At 41.8% G+C, this 15,239-nt stretch overlaps 1 protein-coding gene across 1 annotated transcript in view; it reads right to left on the bottom strand.

Annotated features, from left to right (window-relative positions):
* C2H10orf90 (chromosome 2 C10orf90 homolog) overlaps positions 1 to 13,698 on the bottom strand; it is a 156,633-nt gene extending 142,935 nt beyond the window's left edge. The window contains exon 1 of the mRNA XM_069755023.1: positions 13,544 to 13,698. Within this exon, the coding sequence (XP_069611124.1) occupies positions 13,544 to 13,616 (73 nt within the window). The 5' untranslated portion in view covers positions 13,617 to 13,698. The remainder of the gene's footprint in view (positions 1 to 13,543) is intronic.
* Between the last annotated feature and the right edge of the window lie 1,541 nt (positions 13,699 to 15,239).

Below are 15,239 nucleotides of genomic sequence, written 5' to 3'. Positions count from 1 at the left end.
TGTGGCACCCCTAGGGGTATTTGCCACAAAAATAGTTACTGACACTAAACACAAATATTAACCCCTTTCTGCCAGCTGACGGAATAGTACGTCAGCTGGCAGATCCCCTGCTTTGAGGTGGGCTCCGGCGGTGAGCCCACCTCAAAGCCGCGACATGTCAGCTGTTTTGTACAGCTGACATGTGCGCGCAATGAGCGCGAGCGGAATCGCGATCCGCCCGCGCCCATTAACTAGTTAAATGCCGCCGTCAAGCGCTGACAGCGGCATTTAACTAGCGCTCCCGGCCGCGCGGCCGGAACTACTCGCACTGCGGACCCCCGTCACATGATCGGGGGTCAGCAGTGCATCGCCATAACAACCAGAGGTCTCCTTGAGACCTCTATGGTTGTTGATGGCCGATTGCTTTGAGCGCCACCCTGTGGTCGGCGTTCAAAGCAACCCTGCATTTCTGCTACATAGAGGTGATCTGTACTTCACCTCTATGTAGCAGAGCCGATCGAGTTATGCATGCTTCTAGCCTCCCACGGAGGCTATTGAAGCATGCCAAAATTAAAAAAAAAAAAGTGATTAAAAATATAAAAAAAATAATAAATATATAAAAGTTCAAATCACCCCCCTTTCGCCCCAATCAAAATAAAACAATTAAAAAAAAATCAAACATACACATATTTGGTATCGCCGCGTTCAAAATCGCCCGATCTATCAATAAAAACAAAGGATTAACCTGACCGCTAAATGACGTAGCGAGAAAAAAAATCAAAACGCCAAAATTACGTTTTTTTGGTCGCTGCGACATTGCATTAAAATGCAATAACGGGTGATCAAAAGAACGTATCTACACCAAAATGGTATCATTAAAAACGCCAGCTCGGCACGCAAAAAATAAGCCCTCACCTGACCCCAGATGACGAAAATTGGAGACGCTACGGGTATCGGAAAATCGCGCATTTTTTTTTATTTTTTTTTTTAGCAAAATTTGGAATTTTTTTTCACCACTTAGATAAAAAATAACCTAGACATGTTTGGTGTCTATGAACTCGTAATGACCTGGAGAATCATAATGGCAGGTTAGTTTTAGCATTTAGTGAACCTAGCAAAAAAGCCAAACAAAAAACAAGTGTGAGATTGCACTTTTTTTGCAATTTCATCACACTTGGAATTTTTTTCCCATTTTCTGTTACATGGCATGGTAAAATCAATGATGTTGTTCAAAAGTACATCTCGTCCCACAAAAAATAAGCCCTCACATGGCCATATTGACAGAAAAACAAAAAAGTTATGGCTCTGGGAAGGAGGGGAGCAAAAAACGAAAATGAAAAAGCGGAAAAAGCTCCGGGGGTGAAGGGGTTAAGATAGCAAAACTGCACTACCACCTGCGGCCAGAAGGGGGAGCTCCAGAGACTCCCCTTAATCCATTCTGGTCTGAGAGAAGAAATGGCAGTTGGGCCAAGGAGCTGATAGTGAGAGGTCATACAGTGGAATCTCTAACAGCCCTGTGACTGTTACCAGGCCTAAATCACCGGCCTGAGGAGAAGAGGGACAGAGAAAAGGGACATTGTGAGAACCGGGTAGCATTAATCACTACCCAGAACAGGCGCAAAGACGGATACCGGATCCGTGGCTGTATTCATTATATATAATACAGCAACCACAAAAACGTGAGGTGATATCAGCTTCACTAGGGTCGGATGCAGCAACAGACACAGAGTTCAGCGGTACTCCCGGAGGGGGTAAGCTGATAAAAGGACTCGGGTTGCCCGTCGAACCAGGACCCGGAGGGGACAGATTGAGCCGGCAGCCAGTTCACATACAGCAGCAGGGCCACACAGAAATTGCGCACAATAAGAGACGAAGACCCCGGCAGGGTCAAAGTAACTCAGAGTTCCCATACAGACTCCGGTGACAGGACTGGTTGTAAATCCCTTTATGTTAAAGTAAACTGGTTAAACGTTTCAGTGCCTCAGTCTTTCATTTGGACAATAGCCATCTATCCAGGATCGGGATCATCACCGCTGGGAGAACCTGCTGCTGATCAAGTAAGTGCCTGTTCCCTCACGATACCCCTTACACTGTGCATTGCCTGAGACCACAGCACTGGGTCAAGCCACCCGTGACATCCCCCTCAAGAGACAGACCCCATTGGTCCGGTGCTGGGTATCCCGGTCTCCTGGGCGTCACAGTAGTATTATGCAAGGACCCTCCAACAGGAAAGGGAGTTAATTAGTTAATTGGTAGAAATCCAAACAGGGGGATCCCTATCACACTGGTGAGCCTGAAGGGGCATAATTAAGCAACGACCGGATTTTTCACTAGCGCCCCTGATGGTGTGGTTAGTCTTGAGCCGCAGGTGGTCGTCAGATACCACTCCAGGACAGACCCAAGAATTGCGCAGCTGACCCCAAGTGGACAGGGAAGTAGGTACAGACTCGGAGCAGCTGGCAGGGCAGGAACCGGATCACAGCCAGAATGGATTGGAGCTGGTTCAGATGGAGCAGATTCAGTACTGTCGGACTGACTCAGGGTCCAGGCAGGACTGGATGGCAGATTCATGAAATAGAGCAAATCCCGGCACTCAACTTAGCAGTGAGATATATGGTAGGTTTATTGATCCCAATATACAACAAAGACGTTTCAGTTCCAGTCCGGGACCTTCATCAGTAACGGCTGATGGACATCACAGCGGTGGATGCCGCGGCACCTCTCGGGGACACAGGTTACGTCCTACCCACAATTGAAACATTTTTTCCATTTAACATTTGCTCTCTTCACCGGCATACACAGCCGTTTTTTCACCATATCACATTCCCTTATACGTTACTGATGAAGGTCCCGGACTGGGACCGAAACGTCTTTGTTGTATATTGGGATCAATAAACCTACCATATATCTCACCTCTAAGTTGAGTGCCGGGTTTTGCTCTATTTCATCACTATGGTTTGGGAACCTACCCGGGCACCACTAAGTTGTTGTGCACGCATTTCTCTAGCACTTTGATGGCAGATTCAAACATGATGGACTTAGGGTATAGGAATTGATTCAGACAGGACAGGTTCAGTGACAGGTTTCAGGTTCAAACAGAACCGGTTCAGGAACAGGGACTTGACAATGGACATATCAACTGGAAAACTCACTAAACATTAATGTTGCTCAGGCAGCTCCCTACAAGGGAAGATGCTGTAAATACTTAGTGCCTCCCAGCTGTTGGCTGGAAACAGGAGTCAGCGCGCCACCATTTTAAGAACCGTAAAGCATGTGCGCATGCCTTAAGTGTGCTGCCAGGAGACCTGCGAGACCACGACTTCTCGCGAGACTTCGCAATGTAACACTAGGTGCGCTGGCTGCCGGGAGCATCGCTGCGCGGGACGCCGGTAGGTGAGAATACTGCAATTTTTTATTTTTTTTAACCTGGTTTGTGTTGTGTATACGTTTTCGCAAAGGAAAACTGCTGCGAAGACGCATACACAACAGGTGCATATAGCCTCAGAAAGACGGGCCCAGTGCACCCGTTTTTTTGCAATCTGCACAGGATCCGTCTTTTCAACATTTTGACGGATCCTGTGCGGATTGTAAAAACGGAAGTGTGAAAGAAGCCTAAACTGTAAAGCGCTGCGGAATATGTTGGCGCTATATAAAGATTATTATTATTATTCATCTCATTGTGCGTATCATTAGAATTATTGTCAAGCCCGAGTCAGACCACAAATCCCTAATTGAAATATTCATCATGTAATACAGTGCAGACACAGGGAAACCAATGTATTTTCCAGTGGAAAAAGAAATTAAGCCAATTTTAGCCGTTCTACTTCTGCATTGACACACATGAGAAATTCAAGGTCAGCTTTTGCTAATTGTTATGATTGTAGCGATGTCATCCTGCAGCTCGCAGCAAATTTATTATTCACCTGTCGAATACATTTTCAGACAGAACATAGCTATAAATCATCATAAATATAAGTGCAAGTGGTATCCAACCATTATAGCCATTAAAATCTTACCCGCTAGCGTTTTTTTTTTCATGCACATACGGTATAGATTTATTTTTTACCTCTGATGAATTAAGCCTATCATCTGTCCATTTGTTTTTATTTTTTTCCCCAAAAATTTTATTTCAAAGAAGTCACTAGACGGGGGCAAGACACCGTCAATACAAGTGTATGGAGCTAGCAGCGCTCACAGTGCGTGCGCTGGGGTGATTCATAAGTCTGCAGTCTCACAGAGTGACTGCAAACGTATCATTTTGGACTGGACAACCCCTTCAAATCTTTCTTAACTTTATGTAGAAACAGAAAACCTCTTTTCCGTGCATGAGTCATCATTAAAACTACAATTCCCCATCACTGCAAAGTCCCTGGCTGTCTAGCGCCATCACTTCTACTACTCCTGACCCAGCTGCTCCGCTCCTCCCCCTGCCAGGGACTTTACAGTGAGATAGAATTGTAGTTCTAATGATGACTCATGCACAGAAAAGAGACTTCCTTCTAGAGCTAGCCTGTTTTTAATTGTATCATAAAATTAAAGGAAAAGAGAAGAATTATCTGGGTAGAAAGGCAAAAAGAGCAATTGTAAGTACACAGTGCTATATAAAGTATAATGATTGCAATATATTAAGAGGATGCAAACTTTGATGGGAGGAGAAGTTTAAAAATACAACCGATTTTATTTTACACGTGTATATTTTAGCTTTTGTTTTCAGGTTAACTATAGAAACTTATAAAAACAAAAAGCACCAAACCAAAACTGCACTGTTCAACCGTCTTTAAATGTAGAGTGGGAAGGAGTTTTTATGAGATCACTTTGCTCGGACGATTAAATGCAGCAGATTTTCGGCACTCCAAAAAAACGCAGCAGGAAAGAAATCCAGTATACATGGCCTGATAGTTTAAAAAAATATACAAAAATGCCCACTTAAATACATAAATAAATTAATAAATGCCTGTATAAGTAAAAAAAAAAATATCCAATGGTTTCAAAAATAATAATAGTTAAATAAATATTTATTTTCAAAATGTAAAACCCCCCAAAATCCATGTAATTTATTAACCAAAAAAAGTCTGCTTATTTGATAAAAATATTAACACGTGAATAAAGTTTTAAAAATACCAAAAACACCCGCATAATATAAACCTATCAAAAGCACACAATTATTATAGACTCGTTTATTATTTATTCATTTAGATATTGATCATCAACCTTTCGGATTTCATGGAAACTTATTTCTGCTTTGTTCGTGCCTCTGATTCAGATCCCAGGAGATTTGTTTCCATAGCTGCAAGGGAAAAACAAAGAGATGCTTGTCTTGTAACGTCAGAAGGTCCCGTGGTTCTACGAGTTTAGTGCCATTGTGTCTCCTCATCTATCATGCATGCAATGAAATGGCGATGTGGGTGAAAAGACTGCGATAGACGCCGGCACCTGTTTAAAGGCAACCTGTCAGCACGTTTTTACACATGGAACTTGGGCTCTGGCTGTGTAGGTGCCAGTCCCCCAGAAAATATGATATCTTTTTTTTTTGTAGAGATCCAATATGCCAGTCATGAGAAATGTATCATAGAAGTCAAATGCAAATCAGGCTGGAAGTGCACCGGAGGCGTGTCTATAAACTTGGAACAATTAGTCCAAGTGCATTGACACGCCCCCAGTGCACCTGAAGGCTCATTTTATCTTTTTTTTTGTCTATGTTTTTCTAGTACAATTTTTTTTCATTATTTTAAAGTACAAATATGACTTTTTATTATTACATACATATTTTAAAGCACAAAAAAAGTCTCTTTAATATTATCAATTTTCTTCGATAGTTTCCTGTCCAAAATCAAAAGTCAAAGGAAAAAAAAAACATTCTATAGGCCTATATATGTTTTCATTTTTTCTTTAAATTTAGCTCTGGAGCTTATGCCGTAAAATAATACATTTAAAGGGATTGGGCAGGATTAGAAAAACAAAAAACGAGGACGACCACACCGGTCTTAAGGTTGTGGGAGAATTCCGTGGTCTCCTACTGGAGAAGAGACTAAAGCCCCCATACATTTTGGATAGCTGATAGTTATCCCTCCAGGTTCCACGCCCAGCGCTCCTCGGCTCTCTCTTCTGCTTCACAGCTATAAATAAAGGTTGCTGACCTGAAAAATGAAAGCTTATGGATCCTTAATCTTTTTCATCTTTGTGCTTTTTCTCACTATTTTCTTAAGTGTACAGTAAAAATTATGTTTTAACATTTTCTTATTGGTACTGGAGCCCAGTCATCATGGACATTTCTTCCGTTTCTGACCTGGATACCAGCCTGGCGAGTTCCTACACTGTCTGCGCCACATCATAACCACACAAGGTCTACCAGGGTTCCTATGTGAATACAAGTGTTTTTCTTTTTTACACTGAATTGTCCTCCTTGGAAGATTAGCTGATTACCATTTTTTCTCCCTTATCACAAAAAGAATACCAGCCTCATCAGGTCTAAGGCCGGTTTCACACATCAGTGGCTCCGGTACGTGAGGTGACAGTTTCCTCACGTACCGGAGCCACTGACACACGTAGACACATTAAAATCAATGTATAATGCATCTGTGCAGATGTCATTGATTTTTTGCGGACCGTGTCTCCGTGTGCCAAACACGGAGACATGTCAGTGTTCGTGGGAGAGCACGGATTACACGGACCCATTAAAGTCAATGGGTCCGTGTAAAACACGTACCGCACACGGACGTTGACCGTGTGCAGTCCGTGTGCCGTGCAAGAGACAGCGCTCCAGTAAGCGCTGTCCCCCCACATGGTGCTGAAGCCGCGATTCATATCTTCTGTGCAGCAGCGTTTGCTATAAAGAAGATATGAATAATCTATTTTTTTGTGGTTTTTCGTGTTTAAAATAAAGGTCCATGTCCCCACCCCCTGTGCACCGCCCCCATCCCCCCCCCCCCCCCCCCGTTCTGAAAATACTCACCTGGCTCCCTCGTTGGCTGTCGCTGCTTCCTGTCCTGGCCGCACCTTCTACTGTATGCTGTCACGTGGGGCCGCCGATTACAGTCATGAATATGCGGCTCCACCTCCCATAGGGGTGGAGCCGCATATTCATTACTGTAAATGAGCACAGAAACGCAGGGGCACACGGACATGGATAATTCCGGTACCGATTTTTTCCGGTACCGGAATTATCTGGACGTGTGGGACTGCCCTAAGAGATCTTTTTTACCCCTTTCCAACGTTGGATGCAATAGTACGTAATTTTTGGAAGAAGGGGGAAGAAAAAAAGGTAAGTGCAAAAATATAAATTGTCCATGGCAGGAAGGGGTTAATAAGGTAAGCAGTTTGGATTGTGAACTGCGATGACAGAGCCCCCTTTAAAATTGTCGCTTTTATTGGCAGTGTACACTGTGTGTGAACCCGGTCTAATGTTTGATATTTTGGGTTTTATTCCGGCAACGAAAGGGAGAAAACGCGGCCATTTCCCTATAATAAAGCGTGTGAGATAAGGCCGTGTGATAGCCCTCCCTTATAGGATTCATCCGCACATATCTCAGGCCTCATCCTACATAAATCTCAGCCCTCGTTATAATGTATCCTCACCTTCATCTGCACCTGAAATGAATCCCGTTGGCAATGTGACCCTATCACCCGCAATCGTTTTTTTCCTTTTGATTTTCCATTAGATGTTCAAAGTGACAAAGCCACAGTGCTCAGGGGATGGCGTTCACCTTGAGATGATTTTTTTTGTCAAACTTTCCGGCTTCATAAAGCTTAATACCTTGCCCTTGTGTTAGATTTATTCGTATGCATTCAGCTTCTTATAGTCAAAACAACGTTCCAGGATATAAATATTGTATTGCTGATTTTATTAAACTTGAACATAACGAGCAGTTCTAGAAAAAAAATGCTTAAACCATAGTGTTCGCATGTCTTTCTTGGGACGGATTATGGGAAGGACACAAGGGGCTCATGACTAAAGGTCTCCACCCCTAAGGGACTTCCACCAGCCCAGAACTTATCCCACAATATTTATAAGGGTCTGAAAACACAGTCAATTGTATGGATCTTCTAATACCAAATGTCCTTCTTGGTGTTGGATTCTAGGGAAAGCACAAAGGGCCTAGAGGCCTCCACCAACTAAAGGACTGAAAGAACATCCAACCTACTTCTCTGTCTAGACCTGTTCAATCCATTGACTAATTCACCTCTCAGAAAGACAGGCACCCCTTGATGGTCATATCTTGATCCTATCACATTTTACCCAACATTTGAGTCACGATTTGTAGGTCATAAATTAGTCGTACCCTGTCCTATTCACTTTGGGCCATATTTGCATAATCCCATCCCCATCTTGGTCCATGTAATGTACAAAACAATTAAAAAGACCCACCTACCATATATATATATATATATATATATATATATATAAAAAAACCTTTATTAAATGTATATTAAAAAGGAGGGCTTAAAGCAGAGGTTAGTCAAAGGGATTGGTGACTAGGGGTGTTGAACCTAGTCACGGTCTGATGGTTTCCCTACTTTACCGCAGAGGTTGGCACCCTAAGAGGAAATGAAGTGGTGCCCCTGCTCAACGTTGGCATACCCTTACTGACCCTGCAAAGGAATAGCACCACCGTGAATAAACAGCAAGCACACAGTTAGGCACAAAGGAGGGTCATATAATGGACTTCTTGGGAAGTAATGTACAAAAAAACTTAATCAGATAAGGTCATAGGTGTCACCAAATAATAGTAAAGGGGAAGGTAGGGGGGTGGTATACATGTAATTAATGATGATAAATAATAGGTATATTGACCCTAATTAAGAGCCTGGAAGTTTCCCTACCTGACTGCGGAGGTTAGCACCCTAAGAGTCGATATGATTCCCATTGCTCGACATCAGCTAGCCCTCAAAGACCCTAGATAGACCCTGTTGTGAAACTTCCTCTAACTGTATGGATCCCCTGATGAACCCTTATTATTAGATGGGAGAAACGTGTAGGGATGAAAACTTGAACATTAATGAGGATAAGTAGTCTTTCGATATTATTTGTTTCATGTCTTATTTTTGGGCTATTATTCCTTAAGATGTTCCTGTGTCTCTGCATTACTCGGATGGTGGTTTTATTATGGTGAGCAGAAGTCCAACTCCCCGATCCTTGGGCATATTATCAAGTACTATAGGTCTATTTAATAACAGCAATTCTGGGGTAATCTTATTATCCACGTTTGATTAGTTTGCATCTCGGGGTATATATATGATTTTTACCCTTTTGAGGCCATTGTGCATGCGCAATAGGATGATATATCAGGTCAGAATCATATTATGGCCAAGGTGTTCTAAGTCAATTCAGGGTGTTGTCAAGGCCATAGGGATTGTGCAATATATACCCTTATAGACCTCATTTAGGGACCATTAAGGAACATTAGTATTATTTTTTTGATCTGGTCGCAAAATAACCTCCATAATACCTACTGTTTATCCCTGTACTATGAGGAATAGACACATTTAGAGTCTTTTTTGTATACACTTTTTTGGCATTGCTTTTGACTTATCGTTTGATTGATTTGCCACATCTATTTCTATATTACATTCTGAACATCTGGGGGGGCTGCTCCCTTGCAGGTTATAGCTAGGGTCACTGAGAGCTTGCCGACGTTGAGCGGGGGCGCCATATCGACTCCGCAGTCAGGTAGTGAAACTTCCAGGTTCTGAATTAGGGTCAATATACGGTATCTATTATTTATCATCATTAATTTCCTGTGTCTCCAAGTATACCACCCCTCCCGTCCCCCTTACTGTTATTTGGCAACACCTATGACCTTGTCCATCTGATAACGTTTTTCATGTGCATTACTTACCAAGAAGTCCATTCTAGGACCCTCATTTGTGTCTGTGTGATTGCGGTTTATTCGCGGGGGTGCTATTCCTTCGCAGGGTTTAATAGGATCAGTAAGAGTGAGCTGATGTTGAGCGGAGGTGCCACTTCGTTTCCCCCTAGGGTGCGCTTGTCGCCAGCAGTGTGCGCAATGTGAGGATTCACAAATCTGCAGTGACATAAACTGACTGCAGACTTGTAGCCTAAGGCCAGAAAACCCATTTAAGGTTGGGTCCACACATGATGAACAGTTTACATAAAACCGTTGCGACATTTAAAGGTGTTTTATGCCAGAAAACTGGAGAAAACACCTTCATAGATCGGTCCCACAGTGTCTAATTATAAGCTAACAATCTAAACATAAAAGCATTTGATTGCATGAACTAAGTATTTGATCACCTACCAACCAGCAAGAATTCTGGCTCTCACAGACCTGTTAGTTTTTCTTTAAGAAGCCTCCTACTCTGCACTCATTACCTGTATTAATTGCACCTTTTTGAACTTGTTACCTGTATAAATGACACCTGTCCACACACTCAATCACACTCCAACCTCTCCACCATGGCCAAGACCAAAGAGCCAAGACAAAAGAGCTGTCTAAGGACAAAATTGTAGAGCTGCACAAGGCTGGGATGGGCCACAGGACAATAGGCAAGCAGCTTGGTGAGAAGGCAATAACTATTGGAGCAATTATTAGAAAATTGAAGAAACACAAGATGACTGTCAATCTTCCTCAGTCTGTGGCTCCATGCAAGATCTCACCTCTTGGGGTAAGTGAGATTCTGAAAAAGTCAGGAATCAGCCCAGAACTACATAGGAGGACCTTGTCAATGACCTGAAAAGAGCTGGGACCACTGTCTCAAACATTACCATTAGTAACACACTACGCCGTCATGGATTAAAATGCTGCAGGGTAAACAAGGTCCCCCTGCTCATGCCAGAACATGTCCAGGCCCATTTGAAGTTCGTCAATGACCATCCGGATGATCCAGAGGAGACATCGGAGAAGGTATTGTGGTCAGATGATACCAAAATAGAACTTTTTGGTATCAACTCCACTCGCTGTGTTTGGAGGAAGAAGAAGGATAAGTGCAACCTCAACTACACCGTACCAACCGTGAAGCATGGTGGAGGAAATATCATACTCTCACAGTTGAAGTGTACCTACAATAAAAATTCTTTGTAGGTGGGAAAACTTTCAAAATCGGCAGTGTGTCAAATATATATTTTATCCACTGTATATACAAGCGAGTGGACAGAAGCGCCGATCAACTGCAGAGGCAGAGTCTATCATTAGATCATAAGGTAATGGCATATTTTATCATATTTATTGGAACGCCAGGGCACCACTGCATAGAACTCCTAAATGAAAATTTCTATCCTCCTAAAGGGTTTTTTTTGTTTTAAATAAAAACCCTCTACCCCAGCTGCAGTTTTTTTTTTAAACTGGGCTTTGGCTCAACATTCCTGGATCCAGCGCTGAGTCTCTGCTGCTTCTAGTGTCTGTTATTGTCGGCAGCACTTAGATCATGTCATCAGCACTGCAGACAATCCGCAAGCTCCGCAGATCTGAGCAGTTCATGCCGTCAACTCTGTCAAAGCCGCTAAGCTCAGTTATTGGATGCAGCGCTGTTGACATAAACTCAGTTCTGCAGACAATAACACACAGGGAACAGTGGCAGGCTCAGATCAGGACCTGGGGATGGTGGGAAAGCCCTATATTTAGTTTTTTTTTTTTGTTCTTTTAAAAAAACTGCAGACGAGGGACAGAGGTTTTCCGAAACACCTTTAATTTTAAACATTGTACAGGAGTCAGAGGTCGGACCTCCACTGATCAGACTATCACAGCATATCCTATTGATATACTAAGACATTAAAATACAAGAATAGCCCTTTAAAACCCTGCTGTTGTCTTCGGTCAAAAACGACCGACCTTGAACTTCAATATTCTTTAAAATATTCAAGATGCGGCTCTGAAACCCGTGGCTGACCGACCCATCCTCATTTAAGTCAATCAACCACAAGTTTCAGAACCGCATCTTGAACACCCCAAAAAATACCAAAGTTCAAAATAGGTCTCCCCAGACCGAAGACAACAGCAGGGTTAAGTTTTCACAGTAGCTTGCAACTTAGCTTGTAAAATATTCAACATGATGGATCAACTTCCATCATCTTAAATGTTTGGAAAGTTGAAAGCCTTGGACACAAACTCAGGGGACAATAAATTACAATTTAACAAATGGCTTTTTTATGATTTTAAAAGCACAGAGTCCAGGAACAATTTACTGCGGTTATAAATGATGCTCCTGTTGTCATTATGTTTTTTTCATCTAAACTTTTTCGAAAACTTTGGCAAAATCTGAATTGGCTAGATTGTTCTTATTTAACATAAAAAAAATATACTTTTTTTTTCCTTAAAAAAAAATTACACTACAATTTAATGGTAGCAGAATTTATGCTGGAGATCTCTTGGTAAAATAATCAACAATCAATTACAATGCATAAAACCAACTAACATGGGCTGAAGGGATGTTGGTTTGTGTAGAATCCACTCCCTAGAGCACGGTGCACATTGGATCCAACCATTTTGTCTGCCTCATTCATACGTAAGTATTATCCACATACGAAAAAAGCAGACCCATTATTCTGATCAGAGTGTGGTCCGAGTGTTATCAGTTTTTTTCATACGTGGAGAAAAAAAGTTCCTCCACCTTCTCTTTTCTGACAGTCTATGAACATCAGACTGCACTCAGAGGTCATCCGAGTGCGCTACAATTTTTTCAAGGACCAATAGACTTCTATTGTCAATGTTGATCATACCCCAAATCAGACATGTCTCTGCCATTATCCGAGGACCACTTGGTCTGCGAAAAATCACAGACATGTGAATGGCCACATAGACTATCACAGGTATGCTGCTTTTTGCATAGTTTGGTCGGAGAAGAAACTTTTGAGAGTAGATTATATGAGGTAATTCAACTTTTATCTAAACAAAACATGGGGTACATGCATCAGCTTCCTAATACAGTATAACAGGAAGTCTGAAGAACCTCTTACCAGAGAGAAAGTGAAACCAAAGTACAATAAGTATATGCATTACATTCAACTAAGCATAAAACAGTAACAATATCGCCATCTACTGTCAGAAAAGTGTAAACTCCTCCTGCACACAAATAAGTCTGTATCTGTTGCATATCTGCCAACATTGCTAACCACAGATAGAACTCGTATGCAAAAAAAATGGATTCCTGAATGAGGCCTAAGTGATGAAATTTTCTTAACCATTTAGCAGAAGAACTATTTTGGCCTTAATGACCCAGCTTTTTTTGTTTGTTTGTTTGTTTTAGTTGTTTTAGCTTGTTTGTTTGTTGCATAACAAAAGTTTCAAGAGAACTTACAGTGGAATGTCTGTGTGTTCCGCTAGCTCCTCCCCCTCCATAGAATCTCATGAGCAGCAACTGTCATCTCCTATGTCAGTAATGTGAATATCTGTATCCATAGAACATGGATTTACGCCATGAATTTAGAGTGATAGATCAATCCAGGAGGAGAAACAAGCAGATTTTTCTAATATATATATTGCAAAGTTTCTTATTTTCATGTGCATAATTGTCTTATGGAAAACAAATGTTAAATGACGGTTAGTCTTTTAGTAGGGTGTATAACGAACAGCAACATAAAACTCAGGGCAGCCATTAAGCCTTTGCTTACCAAAGTAGCATTCTTTCTTCTTGATGGAGTAATACAGGGTGAGATGAACTTGTGTAAGGAAAGTCTTTCCCATATCAATCCTTTCGGGAAGCGAAAAAGTGGATGTAAGTTTTTAAAGGATCGTTCTATGGGGAACCATCCGTGTTTACAGTGACCAGGACGGTAACTTGTTGCATTAGTAACAGGGAACGCCAGGATCTGCCCTTTATCTGAGCCTGCGCTGCAGCCATGAATAATGAATGCCGTTCACATCTCATCACTGGAATCCTATTCATTCTATTCAGAGACTTTATTACCCTTCCTCCTAAACCTGCAGACGCATGAAGGTTATACTACCGGGCTGCTCCAACCGTCCGACCGTCAATTGTCAATAAGAAAATTATATTCACATATTTTAATTTTTCAGCCTAGATTGATCTCGTCTTTTTTTCAGATCCCACATTCACCAAGCACAGAATGTATAAAGGAAGCTTTGAGCATAAATGTTTTATTTCCCCCGACTTTAATATTTAAGTCCAGGCTCTTAGTTCGGATTGTTTCTTTCAGCAAAGTTAAGAGCAGAATTTTGAAGCTTAATACCTGCACATACAACATTAGAAGCCGTATTCCCTAGATCTCGGCAGATGAGCTCCGGCCGTAAGAGACTGAAAGTTAAAAGATGCAACTTACTTAAGTTTTGTCAAATATAAAAAAGAAATGATAATGTCTATGCTGATGAGGATGAATATTTTACGCAATTGTAGCTCGTGAACTTTGAGTAACCCTTGTCGAAAAATTACAGATTTTGGCAGATGAGAGTCTACTTCCAGGAGATTTCTCAGGAAGTACATTTATAGCTTATTCACAATATAGGGGATAAATGTATGATCGCTGGGGTCTGATCGTGGGGAATACGGATCTTGCAAAAATTAATTTGGTCAGATTCGCTCTAATTCGGCAGACAGGTTCGATTTAGTCCAATTATATCAGGTCTGAATCTAAATGGCCCTGATGGTAGGGGTTAAAAAAATTAAAACAAAAAAATTATACTCCACTTTTCCTTATATTCCCCCTTTCCCTTCCCTTTCCTCTACCACCTCCACCCTAATTCTAGAGTCTTCTATTCTTCCCTATGCTCTATTGCGTCACCCCCCTCCCACTTGACTGCATGAGGTCAATCTCAGCCCTGTAATTGGCCTCACATGGTCACATGAGGGGGAGACACAAGTCAGGAGTTGCATTGACACTCAACATGACTGTCAGAGGTCGATCATAAGAACAAGGGAGTATAAGGCTAGTTTCACATTTGCGTTTAAAAACGCAGCGTTTAAAACGCAAACGCAGGTGGTGAAAAAAAGCATGCAAATGCGTACAAACGCTGCGTTTTTAGACGCATGCGTTTTCGTATGCGGTAAAAAAACGCCGCGTTTTTACGCGTTTACATGCGTTTTTTACCACGTTTGCGTTTTTGATACGCATGATGAGAAATTTCACAAGAGAAAAATCAAGATCCAGACACCGCCAATGGGACTACTGAGGGCGTGTGACATGACTCTGTGGACCAAAATATGGAAAAATTGTAGCTCTGAAAATGTGGTAACGCAAAAAATATTTTTGGAATAAAAAGCGTCTTTAGTGTGTGACAGCTGCCAATCATAAAAATCAACTAGAAAACCCACTATAAATAGAAATGGCTAGGGTTAGGGTTTGGATCCCT

The sequence above is a fragment of the Ranitomeya imitator genome, chromosome 2 (genome assembly GCF_032444005.1).
Source record: "Ranitomeya imitator isolate aRanImi1 chromosome 2, aRanImi1.pri, whole genome shotgun sequence".
NCBI lineage: Eukaryota > Metazoa > Chordata > Amphibia > Anura > Dendrobatidae > Ranitomeya > Ranitomeya imitator.
This window is presented reverse-complemented; position numbering and strand designations above follow the sequence as displayed.